This window comes from Clarias gariepinus, chromosome 1 (genome assembly GCF_024256425.1).
Source record: "Clarias gariepinus isolate MV-2021 ecotype Netherlands chromosome 1, CGAR_prim_01v2, whole genome shotgun sequence".
Lineage (NCBI taxonomy): Eukaryota > Metazoa > Chordata > Actinopteri > Siluriformes > Clariidae > Clarias > Clarias gariepinus.
Window position 1 is genome coordinate 35,897,355 of NC_071100.1, and position 13,707 is coordinate 35,911,061.

Consider the following 13,707-nt stretch of genomic DNA (forward strand, 5'->3'; position numbering starts at 1 on the left):
CATTGTAGGCTGACTGGTGTTTCCAATTTTCCCATAATGTATGACTGGGTGTGTGAGTGTCTGTGTGCTTATGTGTTGACTTCCTATTTAGGCTTTCCTGAAAGTGGCAAGGGAAATTTTTTTTTATTTTTTTTATTTCAAGCTTATAATTATGTCAACTCTTTTTACATAGTACATCCACAATGGGATTCCTTCAGGGGGTTTTTTAATGCAATTTTGAAACCAGCATGAAAACCAGACACTAATCTAACCAGCAATATTCCCCATTCATTAAGTTACCAAACTAAAATGTCAAGCATTAATAAATAGTCAAAACATACTTTGGTTTTGGCTTTACACTGTTAACCTTATGACCGTATAATATTACAGGCATGGCCGTATAGATATCTGTGATTTTGTCAAAACACGTCACCACATGGTCATAACTCAAGTAAGTTCACTATCCAATATCTCATTTCAAGATATGAGTCAACTGTAAGCTAGATTAAGCAGCAGTTTTAAAAGCATAACATTTCATGGAGTTAACCTAACTATCAAGCTCAGGGTTGCTGATTGGAGGGTCAGGGGTTTGAGCCCTGCAACCACCATGTCATCACTATTGGGTCCTTGGGCAAGACCTTTAACCCTACACAGCCTACAAACATACAAATAAAAAAAAAGGATCATGCAACAGGATGGGCATTTATTGTAAATCTGTGGCAAATCTTGCTGATCCGATGTAGTGAACCCTAGGATAAAAGGGATGAAGCCAAATAAAAAATAATTATCAGAAAGATCTTTTATTCACCAGGCTATGAACCAGGCTGTTACTTCATTAAAAAAGGAGAGGAATTGAATAAACTAGAATGTTTTGTAAACTTTTTATTACAGTGTGTAAAATGAATTTTACAAAATTTGGAAATGTTGGGGGAGGGCACATAGTGGCCACAATTTGGGATTTGAATTTCTATTTTGGGTCTGTGTGTGTGTATGTATGTGTGTGTGGAGTTTGCATGTTCTTCCTGTGCTTTATGGCGTTCCCCTGGGACTCCAGTTTCCCTCAAAGTTTCCAAGTCCGAAGACATGCCTTGTAGACAGGTCTGTGTTTCCAAATTGCTTAAAGTATATGCCTAGCAGTATGTTTCGGTTCACCCATCCATTCATCCACCCATCTAGGAACCTCTATAGTTCTACTAGGGACTGTGGAGGCCAATGGTGATTAAAAAATTGGATTTATTTCCATTTTACGACATACACTACAGGCAATGGTAATGCCAAATAGCCCAATTTCCATGTTTTTGGATTGTGGGAGGAAAGCGGAGTACCCAGTGCAAACCTAATCCAAACACAAGGAGAACATTCAAACCCCATGCACAAAGACGCAAGGCAGGAATCAAACCTGCAAAGCAATAGTGCTGATCATTACACCACCGTGCCGCCATAGGAGTGTGTTTGTTCATTCCATCCATGGTGTCCATCCAAGTCCTCCAAAACCTGACACAGGATAAGCGTTTATAAATGTATTTTTAGAGGGTCATAGTCTTACAAGGTGGCACAGGGGCTTAGTGATTAGCAGTTTGGCCTTACACTGCAGGGTGTGGGTTTGATTTTTGCCTCGGGGTCTGTGTGCATGGAGTTTGCATCTTTCCCCTGCGCTTGGTGAGCTATCTTTGTGTACTCAGTCCAAAGTCATGCAAAAAAATAAAAAATGGGAACAAATCCAATGGTCACCATTGGCCTTCACAAGCTGGATTACAGAGGTTCCTAGATGGATGGATGAATGGATGGATGATGGATAGTCTCATACTGTAGAAGGTGATATTCATGACTCTTTTATAATACAATCCCAATCTAAAATATATATATATATATATATATATATATATATATATATATAGCATGGTATGCTTTTCCAAGGGTGAGGTAACTTTTAAAAAATAAAAATACAAAATGTCTTATGTGTGACTGTTTGTCGAAGTGTGGTAAAAAGCAATGAGCACCACACCACATTCTATTCATAGAAAATGACAGACGTGAGGAAAATGAAAGGTTTGTGAGCGGACAGGAAAGCAGCCCTGAGAGAGAGACAGAGAGAGAGAGAGCGCGCGCATTCCAACCCCACCGGGCTACACAATAAGGGGTGGGAACTGCACTGGATATTTAACAAATCAGCAATCTTAACTCCAACATCAACCCGGCTCTTGCTTATCGACAGAGAATCCGAGGAAGGAGATTGTTTATTGCGGAACGGAAGACCGAGAGACTTCAAGTCCCAACTTTTTTTTTTCTTTTTTTTTTTCCCGCGTCCATTTTATCAGCTGGAAGATTGAGCTGAAGATATCACCGCGCCTTGTCCGCTCTTGTCCTTTCCCCTACTCTACACAGCTCCTTCTCTTCCAATACCTTCTCTCTCTCTCTCTTTTTCTCTCTCTTTTCCTTTTATTCCCGTTGAAGTAAGAATAAGGAACTGTGACTGGTTTACTTCAACTTTGTTCTTTTGAACTTCAAACGTTTGATGTTGTTACATTGTACCGGACGCAGAGCCGCAGGAGGACTGAAGATGTGCTGAACGTCTGCACCTTCTGCTTTCAAAGAAACAAGGTTGTTTTATCAGCCAGAATCGGCATGTTTTACTGTCAGGATGTGTCCTAAAAGTGCTTTTTCGTGAGCAGATGGTTTGAAGATCGAGTGACAAGAAGCGAAGGTAAAATCATCATCACAAAAACAACAACAAACAAACAATATTTGTAAACAGTTTGTGTATATTAAACGCTTTATAGGCATAATCAGGACTGATTTGGTGTAAAAAATGGAGAGATGAAAGAAATGTTTCAGCGGTTGTTTTTTTTTTCATCTAACTTCAAAAGCGTTAAACGATGTGGGTTGAATCCCAAATAGGGCACTAGTACCCTAGTGACCCTCTACACGGTCACTATGCAGGGAGGGTTAGAATGGATTGTACATTCCTTCTAGCTGACTGTGGCACGGGTGGCAAGGTGGTTAGTATTGTCTCCTTGCACCTCCAGGGTCCGGGTTCGATTCCCGGGTTCCGGTCCGAGTGTGTGGAGTTTGCATGGGTTTCCTTAGGGTACCCCGGTTTCCTCCTACAGCTGGTGTTCCCAAATTGCCTGTAGTATATCTGTGGGCCAGGGTGTACCCTGCCTCAAGCCCTAATTTTCTGGTGATAGGCTCCAGGCCCACCACAACCCTGTGCACAGAATAAGATGGTATACACGCTGAGTGAGTGTGTGTGTTATGAATTGGCACCCTGTCCACGCTGTACCCTGCCTCGACCCCTAAGTGCTCAAGTACATGTTTGATATAGAGTGATATAGACGATGAGTGACTGTGTCTCCAGTATAAAGTGATGTGCGATTCTCACTTGGGAACGTTTCATACAGGTGAGTGCAGTAACCTTGTTACAAAAATGCCTTTTTTTCCTGCTGAAAAGGGCATATTGAAGCATTCTAAATAGCCACTTTTGCAAATAATAAGTTTTACCTTTTACATTTTAATATGAATTATACAATATGACTTGTAAATATAACATGTAACATAAAGTAAAGCTCATGCTTGTTTTGTTAAACAAAGCAGAGCCTATCTAGTCTATCACTTTGTTACTTTGTTTTTTAAAGAATCTACCCAGAAGCAATTCACACCCGGCAAACATGTGGATAAACATGTGGCTATTAAACATGTGTTGTTTTAAGCGAAATGTGGTGCGCACGAATGCAATCAAGTCATTCCAGTCCTTTGTATCTGATGTCAAAACACTACAAAAAGCTGCAAGATGGAGCTACTGATAATGTCCTTAAAACGTTTCAGACACTTTCTTGTTAACTTAGAAGTGTTAATTATTGTTTGCTTATTTTTTCACCTTTTACCATGTGTCATGCACTGAGATAACGAGTAACATTAACTAAGTTTCTGACTTTCTGTCGAAAGATGACATGCAAGACGATAACAGCAATCGCCCCCGAAAGAGAAGGATCTAAAAAAAAAAAAAAAAAAGCAAAAAGGGGAAGATCAGAAAGCAAGTGAAGTCGAGTTCCCATGAGTCTGGTGACCGCTGCTTGTGAGAATAGTGTAAGAGACATTGAAACAGAAAATGCTTGCCATGAGATTTAATTTCTCATGAATGAAGGCATAAAACTGATTAACGTTTACAGAAGACTACAAAGACGGTGCAAGACTCTTAGCTGCAGTAAAACATTTCAAAGGTCAAAACATTTTAAAGACGTCTGTACATCCGTGAATGACGATCCCGGCTTGGAGCCCTAAAAGAAGAGTTGTTTCCATAACCATTTAGCGAGTAGGATGTTTTTCCTGATCCTTTAAAATCGAGGGATAACTTGTCGCCAACTTGCAGAAGAGATGCATCTGTCTGTGGGAACTGGTCACACAATCATTCACAAACATCACATTAGAGGAACTCTGCTGGGAGTTATTGCCACATCCCCCACACAGTCCTGACCTCACTCCAAGCCATTTCCACATGTTTGCGCCATTAAAGGAGTTCCTGGAAGGCCAGATTTTCATTCATTTTTTTTGAAGCAGGCAGTGCAATCATGGCTCTGGGGTACCTAAAAAACCTGATGGTATCCAAGCACTAGTGAAACGCTCGGATAAGTGCATAAGTGTAGCAGGGGATTATTTAACTCTCATAGCTGTGCTCTGTTGTTCTGTACAATTAAAAGTCCTAGTTTGACTTGAACAGCCCACATACTGTAATTAGGGTTAAGATCCTTTTTTTTCTTTTTTTTTTTTTAATGAGAATCTGTTTTTTGTCTTATGAGAAAAATGAAAGAATTTTTTTCCTGTTCAACGAGTACAAAAATAAGTATTTGAAAGGAGCCATTTAAAACTAATTTTCCAAATCACAGTCAGGATCAGATGTCTGCACCACATGATGTTTTGATGATAATGAGTTTACCCCTGCTCATGCGGTGAAACTTTCACGAGCTGTTAAAGTGGTGAAGTTTTGCCTGTTCTGTTTGTGTCTGAGAAAGTTTTCTCCAGGATTTTCCAGTCTGTCTAAAATATACCAGTAAGTGGCCTGGTGATCTAAACCCATCCTGCTCATGCAATGGATATGCATCAAATCCACCATGGCCTGTGGTCATGCTAAAGCGATTACTGGAGATTGTCATTACTAGTGAAAAATGCAGTCAAAAAAATGTCACAGCATTACCCCATCCTCCAGATAATGGAGATGTTTGTCATTTTAAACAAAGCCAAATTATTAGCCATGACTGCTAGACAATTCCCAGCAGGAATCATTTAGCATCTGGTTGCTTGTACAATACATAGTGTGTTGGTTACTGCATGAATAGAGCCTACAGCATTCAGCTCTTCTATTTTTTTTCATTTGCTGACTCTCCATTTAAAATGAAATGTAATTTTTGGGAGGCGCCCTGTAGTACAGTGGTTAGCATAGTGATTTTCCTACAGGTGCTCTGGTTTTTTCCCACAGTCCAAAGACATGCGGATTAGGCTAATTGGCATTCCCAACTTGCCTGTAGTGTGTGTATGTGTGTGTGTGTGTGCATCATGCAATGGATTGGCACCCCATCCAGGGTGTTCCCTAAATCAAGAGCTAAAAGATGCTGTGTCCTGAATGCCCCTTTTTAAACTCATGCACTTGCAAATAAGACATTGTTATTTTGCCCGTTCAACAAAGACATCCATCATCGCTTGGCAAAGCAGTCAGAGTCATCTCTCATATTATTGAAGACTATAAGGACTGCAATCCTAGCAACTTGTTCACTACAAATGGTGCGTTTCCTTACATACACTTATGGCATTTGGCTGATGCCCTTATCTAGAGCAACATACATTTTAACTTGTATGCTGTGTGTGTGTGTGTGTGTGTGTGTCTGTAGGCATTGTGCGTTTTTTACAGCCTTACATCGACATTTTGCTTATGGCTGGTAACGTAGACCTTTATGTAGTCCCTCCTCATGTTGTTTCCAGCCATCACTGGGGAACATAATTTGGCGCTCTAACTGCGATCATAATATTTGGAGAGATAATACTACTTCAAAAGCTAAGAGGAGGTTAAGCGTTGATAGTCTAATCTGAAAAGCCTTTGATAATGACCCGAGAGAAATCTAGCTAAAGGCGCCTGACTGGCTAATATATTGTAAGACTGGAGCTTTGCGTAATTGGTTTCAGCTGCAGTATTATCTACATAGGATGTGTCCAATTGTTAGATGTCTGCCTTTTTTTTATGTGTTGTTGATGGGTCAGGGGTAGCTCCGTGGTTACGGCACTGGACAACAATTCGTATGGTCAAAGGTTCAAACCCCACAACCACCAAGTTGTCACTGGTGGGCCCTCGAGCAAGGCCCTTAACCCTCAACTGCTCAGATACATAACAAGATAAAGAGTCGCTCTGGATGAGGGTGTAAGAACAGTTATTAAAGATTGTGTATCTATTTTGCAAATCGGTTAAAATTCCAATTTGATTTTGGCAAGTTTTCATTACTTTCCAGCTCTGTAATGAGAAGGTACAGTTTAATAACGTATAGGACTGAGATAAATAAATGGAATCAGTCCGATGTCATACATAATCATTTCAGTCTTGTTTGCATCAAATGTAATTCAAATTAAATTCAGAATCAGACCAGAAGAGTTTAATATTTCTAAATATCGTCAAACAAAATAACCCACACCATATGTTTTTACAGAATACATCAAAGCAGAACAATGACATTTTTTGCTGAGTCTTTTGGAAGAAAAGAATCGGGTCCAAACCCTGCCTAGTTCGTAATACCCATCTATTTCAAAACAGCATAGCTGACTCCTTTTTTCCATTACATAAGAGGAGTAAACTGTATACTTATGGAAGTACAGTCCCAGACAAAGCCGCACGCAAATGCTTCCCGATGTTTGATGAAACATTTATGAGCACAGCCTGTAAAAAAAGAATTATAATAAAATAAGGCATTCCTATAGTGGTTTCCTTCCACCAAAGGCTGTAGCAAGAGCATGCCTTAAATCACACACAGTGTTCATCCACCAGGAGCTGAACTTTCTGTGATTCTGTCTCCGAGGCGTGCTTGAAACGGAGCGGCCAGCTCATCGCGTTTCCTACAGTTTTATTGTGCGACAAACGGCGCCGCACGCAACCAGCCGTCTTGTTTGCGTGTCCAGTGGCAGACTTTGAGGAATGAGCGCAGGCCCCAGGTCTCTGGCTGCCGAGCTCCTCAATGGCAGGAAACATAGCCATCAATATTTACTCTGCTTGCGGAGCAGCCGGCGTGTCCATTTCTAAAGCCCGTTCCCACCCTCTCTGACTGCAGCAATTAGAGCGCAGGCAGACTGACTGGACCCACTGCCTGTTGCTTTTTCAGCCCATGACTTCCTCTACCGCGGGGACGGGACTACCGCGCTGCCAAGACCATTTAGGGACCTGGTCACATGGCATGCCAGCCAGCTGCACATCAGCGTTTTAAAGCACAGCTGGACGATTTGAAGATGTTGGGATGAGGGGGCGGGGATGACTGTAACGGATGTGAGCATAACATAAACTAGACCGTTTCGCAGGGCTTTGATGTCTTTCTGTTTTGTCTTACCCACAGAGATGGAAACTGCTACACAGGGATTCCTGCTGCTTCTGACTTTGATGGTTTTAAAAGGAAACCCAGTTCACGCAGGTAAGGCGAGCTGCAGTACGTCTAAAACTGTTTTCGCTGTAGAGACAGGAGTTACATAAAAGGCTGTGATGATTATTTAATTTTTTATTTATTTTTTTTACCGATCGTGAATCAGCTAGGTGCAGATGTAGCGATTTACTCTCTCCCTCTCGCTAGCAGCGAAACAATAGCGTAAAGGAAATGTGTATCTTCCTGCCACGGGTAAGCTTGCTGCGCTTGACAGGACATGTTTCAATAAACTCGCTTAACCCTCGCTTCTGTGTTTTCTAAATGCACTACATTTCTTTGGTCGGATATTCCCAGTTCAGCTGCACTTACTGTAGGTAAACTGATACTTGCATACTTTATTTTTAAAAAATCTGCTAATGAATGCACGGTTTTATTTTTAAGTGCATTTTTCGGTATGTTACCATTGTTTTGTTACAACCTATTTGTATAATTGATGCATACGCACAGACTTAAGAGCATGTGTAAGTAGTTCATATGGTGGGGTTTGCTTTGTGGATTCAGGATTGTTTTCAGAGAGAGAGAAGTTCTGAAAATGTTAAGTAAGCAAAAAATGATAGCTTTTAAATCATATAATCATACAAGAAGTAACTTGTTTCTTGGACATTACACAAAGTTAACCATGACAAGTGTGATCCAGCGTTCCTTAAGTAATAAAACCCCAAGTTATTCGAAGTAATTCAAATGCCGCTGTTGGGCCCTTGTGCAAGGCCCTTAACCCTCAACTGTCGCTTTGGAAAAGGGTGTCTGCCCAATGCTGTGAATGTAAATGTGAAACAACATACAATAGGATAGTGGATAGCACTGTGGCCTCGCAGCTCCAGGATCCTGCCTCAGGAGTGTGTGTCGAGAAGTTAGCATGTTCTCCCTGTGATTGGTGGGTTTCCTCCCTCGGTCCAAAGGCATGCAAATTAGGCTCATTCCCAAGTTGCTTATAGTATGTGAATGAGTGTGTACGCCTGGTGGACTGGCACACCGTGCAGGGTGTACCCTGCCTCATGCCCTCCTCAAGTCTCCTGGGATAGGCTCCAGACCCCCCTCCGTGACCCTGTATACAGTTTTAAAGCAGTATAGATGACGAGTGAGTGAATTGATGTTCCCAAATTGTCTCAAGTGTGTGTGTGTGTGTGTGTGTGCCCTGTGACGGATCAGCACCCTGTCCAGGATATGCCCCGCCTTGTGCCCAAAGTCTCTTGGGATAGACTCCGCACTCCCCACGACTCTGTAACCAGACAAGCGGTACAGAGACTGAATCAATGAACATTGTCAAAGTGCTGCGGTATAAGAGGAATAAAACATAATAGGGAATGCTATTTTATTATTAATTATTATTAGACCTATTGTGCTGAAGTTCCATTACTCATGCAGTGTGTTTGCTGATGTACATACCGTATAGATGAGCCATACTGGAGCTTAGGGAACCAACTCTGACCTTTACTCTGTCGTCATTGTCATCTCATCTCATGGTCTCTCTCTCTCTCTCTCAGAAACAGAAAAAAAGGTGACCTGTGCATGTGAAAATGCATGTCACGACAAACGGACATGTATAGGATATGTCTGCTTCTTCACCCTGTCCGAAGGCCAGGAACGCAGAGGCTGCTTTGAGAAAGCACAAAAGGAGCAATGTTTTGTCCCACTCATCCCCGGCATCTACGCCGAGTGTTGCCACACTGACTACTGCAACGCCAACTTAACAGTACCCAAGGGACCAGGTCAGGAATTTTGAACGACCTATTATCAAGAAAATCTGTCTGGAGAATCTAATGCTGAAATGATGTTTTTAAAGACGTCATCCCTTGTTTATTCTGATCAAAGTTACATGTGAGGAATTTCCTGTTAGGGACTTTAATTCTCCTATGACTCACGTTAAAGAGCCATAACAAAAGCGGCACTGCTGCCCTCTAGTGATGTGTTCTCAATGAATACAGTGCCATGATTTCTGTAACGTTCAGACAGATGGGTGACTTGTGCATAATTGAATTAAAGCTCATTACGCTGAGTCTGGTAAATAATGATGTCTTCTGCATGTATGTGTGCTTTAGTAGAGCCAACTGAATCCGGAGATGTGATTGTGCTGGTGGCCGTGCCTCTGCTGGTGCTGCTTTTGCTGTCCGTCGCGGTGTGTGTCTTTGTGTTGTGGCTACGCTCCAAGCGACAGCACCACCATCTGCAGGAACATGACCCCCCCATGCTCAAAGTGCCCAGTGGAGGAGACCCAACCTATGGGGTATGTGCTGCTTAATAAGCCTATCCATCTCATATATAACATTCATAACTTCTATTAACCTTACATAATATCATATATATTCATTTACAATACCATTGATTCTATTGTGTTATAGTAAGAGCTCAGGGCAATATGTAGTGTGCCCCCGCCTCGTACCCTCAGCTATCAAATTCCCCATTTCTTAATCTAATCAAGTATCTATTTAATGTGCCGGACATTCAATGTGCTAACGCCCTTGTGCCAGATGTTAATGCTGATCAGTGTATAGTTGATTATTTTCCTATATTATATATGTTTATATATGTTTTTCCTCTTAACCTGTTGAATATATTATATTAAAATCTCTATCTATTAAAGTTTAACTGTGAATTTTGTTTCGTCTAGGATATCTTTGATGAGTTTTGCACATCAGGTAGTGGGACCGGCCTGCCTTACCTGGTGCAGAGGACCATGGCTCGGCAGATCTCCTTAGTGGAGTGTGTCGGTGGGTGAGATGTGTTTGAAACAAACTGAAAACAGATGTTTCTTTATATGTAAATGAAACTGTCCTTGTTTTGCTACAGAGGTAAAAGTGTTGCGAATGTATACTTTGGGGTAGGTAAGGGCCGTTATGGAGAGGTGTGGAGAGGCACGTGGATGGGGGAGAACGTGGCTGTGAAAATCTTCTCCTCTCGAGATGAACAGTCCTGGTTCAGAGAGACTGAAATATACAACACTGTCCAGTTGAGACATGAGAACATTCTGGGTAAGTCTCGCATACTTTACACAATCAGATCTTTTATTCTATTTATCTTTAGATAGAGCTTTACCCAGGTCAGGTCAGGGTTGGTTCCACTAACAAACGGTGTGAGGTGCGAACACACCCTTTCAGGGGTCGCCACAGCGAATCATCTGCCCCCATCTAACCCTATCCTCTGCATCCTCTTCTCTCACACCAACTAACTTCATGTCCTCTCTCACTGCATCCATAAATCTCCTCTTTGGTCTTCCTCTAGACCTCCTGCCTGGCAGTTCCAACCTCAGCATCCTTCTACCGATATATTCACAATCTCTCCTCTGAACATGCCCAAACCACCTCAATCTGGCCTCTCTGACTTTATCTCCAAAACATCTAACGTGGGTTGTCCCTCTGATAAACTCATTCTTGATCCTATCCATCCTTGTCACTCCCAAAGAGAACCTCAACATCTTTAGCTCTGCTACCTCCAACTCTACCTCCTGTCTTTTCTTCAGCGCCACTGTCTCTAAGCCGTAGAGCATCGCTGGTCTCACCACTGTCCTGTACACCTTTCCTTTCATTCTCGCTGATACTCTTTTATCGCACAACACACCTGACACTTTTCTCCACCCATTCCAACCTGCCTGTACCCGCCTCTTCACCTCCTTTCCACACTCGCCGTTGCTCTGGACCGTTGACCCTAAGTACTTAAAGTCCTGCACCTTTTTTACCTCGGCTCTCTGTATCCTCACCGTTCCTCTTGGGTTCCTCTCATTCACACACATGTATTCTGTCTTACTGCGGCTAACCTTCATAGTCTAGATTTAAATGTGCACAAACACTCCATGCACCATAAATAACTAACATTGTACTTTTCCCCATTAAAATCCATATCACTAATTAACGGTAGATGAAGTAAGTATAAAAATGCACAAAATGCTGCAGTACCAAACTAGTGAGTGGGAATATGCAGGTGAACAAATTGGGGAGAAACTATCCTTATTGCACCCCTATTGAATCAACTGGCAAGTTTATTGCATTACTTCCGCTGTTCCTAGAGGGAAAAAAATGCTTCTATTAAAAATAAAATGACTTATGAGGAAATAAAACAGAAAAGCCCTGGCAGGTACAGCAGTTCCTTTGGATGAACAAGCTTCATGGACTGTATGTTATAGCTTCACCACATGTTGCTATTTATTAGTGTTCCAAATGTCAATGAATTTCTTGTTTGCACTCACTTCATCTGAAACTGATTGCTGTCCATTTATTGCTGTGCATTGATCTGTTAAGAGTGAAATTGGATGTTATTGTGTAAAGGTACCGCATCACTTGAAAGTGATGCTATTACAGGCTGATGCAACAGTGATCTCAGCTGACCATTGATTCTTAAGTCATTAAATTGTGCATGAGGGAGAGGTAAGATCAGATAATGAACACAGCTTTAATATTATTGTACTGGACGTTTACTCGGAACTGCTAATTCCAGTTTAATATGTTCTAATGTTCTAATTCTAATTTAAATTCTTCTATTCTAATATTCTCCTATTCTTTTTACTCTCTGTTATGTTTTTTAATTGAGACATGTTAAGCCAGTTTATTTCATCAGTTTAATCTACTCTTCCATTCCTTTTCTGCACTTATTGCTTTCCTTTACTGTATCCTTGGAACGTGATGAGTTGACGCCATTCATCCACTGCCTTTTGCATTTTTATCCCCCTTTGTTTAGATTATCATTAAAATGTAGCTCATATGTACATGGATAAGAATAATGTTCATTTGACTATGTTAGTAAGTGAATACAGGGGTGAGTCAAAAATGATCCGCACTCCGATTATGTTAAAACTTCTTCTGTCTTATCATCGCTTTCCGTTCAAGGCTACTGTCTCCCCAGTCCCTGTGGTGCAGGTGTGAACATGTTAGTGTCAGTTCATTAGTAACTGTGGTCCAAGCAAAAATGAATGCCTTACTCGTGATTTGAATGAAAGAAGAGCAGCATGCAGTGTTACGTTTGTTTGTGCTCTATGGTTGTACCTTCTGCTATTATTTATTGAAGACTTAATGCACAATATGGAGAAAGTTTTTAGATAAACAAAAGCAAACAAAATTTGGCCCAATACTCTAAGGAAAGCAAAAGTTTTCTACTGTTGACAGGAGTTGGATTCAACACTACAAGGGTAGTAGAATGGCTGAGTATGGAATAGAAACATCCTCAATCACCGACCAAGAAAAAGACCAAGGAAAAAGTCAACCATTAGCTGGAAAATGGATGCTTACAGTTTTCTGAGATTCTTGATGACCAGTATTGGAACATTATTAAGATAAAGATTTGGATTAAACATCGGATTAATTTGGATTTGCTATCCAAAGGCGTTGTGATCTTGCATGATGATGCATGTCGGTACATTCTGCCCACATTGTCGACACTCTGTAACAACTTTAAGGTGTTGAAGCATCCTCCTATAGTTCCGATCTTGCCCAGTCAGACTTATGATAAAGATTCATTTCTGATGAAGAAGTGAAGACAGCGGTGCATTTGTGGCTTGCAGCTAAAACACTTTATTTTTAACAAGGGAATATGAAAGCTTGTTGACAGATGGAAAAGTGTATTGAAAATAGATTATGTCTAAAATTATTTATTTGTCAGGCAGAGTGCAGATCATTTTTGACTCACCCTTAGACTATACATGTGGTAATGTTTAGGAAAGTCCTTCTATTACTACAGTACATTTAGATTTAGCCCAGTGAGTGGTTAAAATATGCCTTATGTATGTGATTCGGTCTAAAACAAAATGTTTCCAGAAGAAAGTTAGTCAACATTCAGGAATGGTTGTAGTGAAATGTGTGATTAAGGGTGAAGGGTGTGGTCTCAACCACTACATTGACTGGGCCAGGGTGTTCTATTATAGTAAAAGGATGGTCATTTTTTTAAAGGGTTTGACACCACTAAAAAAAATTTCTTAGCCCGAATAAAATAAACATATGATTATGTTTATATTAAAAAAAAAGGAACTAAGCTAACCTACAATCACTTCTAAATGTTCTGGCAGAGTTTCTATTTCTAGCATTAATTTGGAAACACTGTTAGTATCCCTGATAAACCTTTTCTGCTTTTAGAAATT

The 13,707-nt window shown here is 40.9% G+C and overlaps 1 protein-coding gene across 1 annotated transcript; it reads left to right on the forward strand.

Annotated features, from left to right (window-relative positions):
• Window positions 1-2,120: 2,120 nt before the first annotated feature.
• LOC128521012 (serine/threonine-protein kinase receptor R3-like) lies at window positions 2,121-10,671 on the forward strand. Its single transcript, XM_053495523.1, has 6 exons — window positions 2,121-2,683; window positions 7,563-7,637; window positions 9,131-9,355; window positions 9,686-9,870; window positions 10,255-10,354; window positions 10,469-10,671. The coding sequence occupies exons 2-6, from the start codon at window positions 7,565-7,567 to the stop codon at window positions 10,669-10,671; spliced, it is 786 nt and encodes a 261-aa protein (XP_053351498.1). The 5' UTR covers window positions 2,121-2,683; window positions 7,563-7,564.
• The last annotated feature ends 3,036 nt before the right edge of the window (window positions 10,672-13,707 follow it).

Bases quoted from the DNA above. Each gene is read 5' to 3' on its own strand.
- LOC128521012 (XM_053495523.1), top strand. From the start codon at position 7,565: ATGGAAACTGCTACACAGGGATTCCTGCTGCTTCTGACTTTGATGGTT. The intron at 9,871-10,254 runs GTATGTGCTGCT...TGTTTCGTCTAG, and splicing joins GAGGAGACCCAACCTATGGG to GATATCTTTGATGAGTTTTG. The intron at 10,355-10,468 runs GTGGGTGAGATG...ACTTTGGGGTAG, and splicing joins CTCCTTAGTGGAGTGTGTCG to GTAAGGGCCGTTATGGAGAG.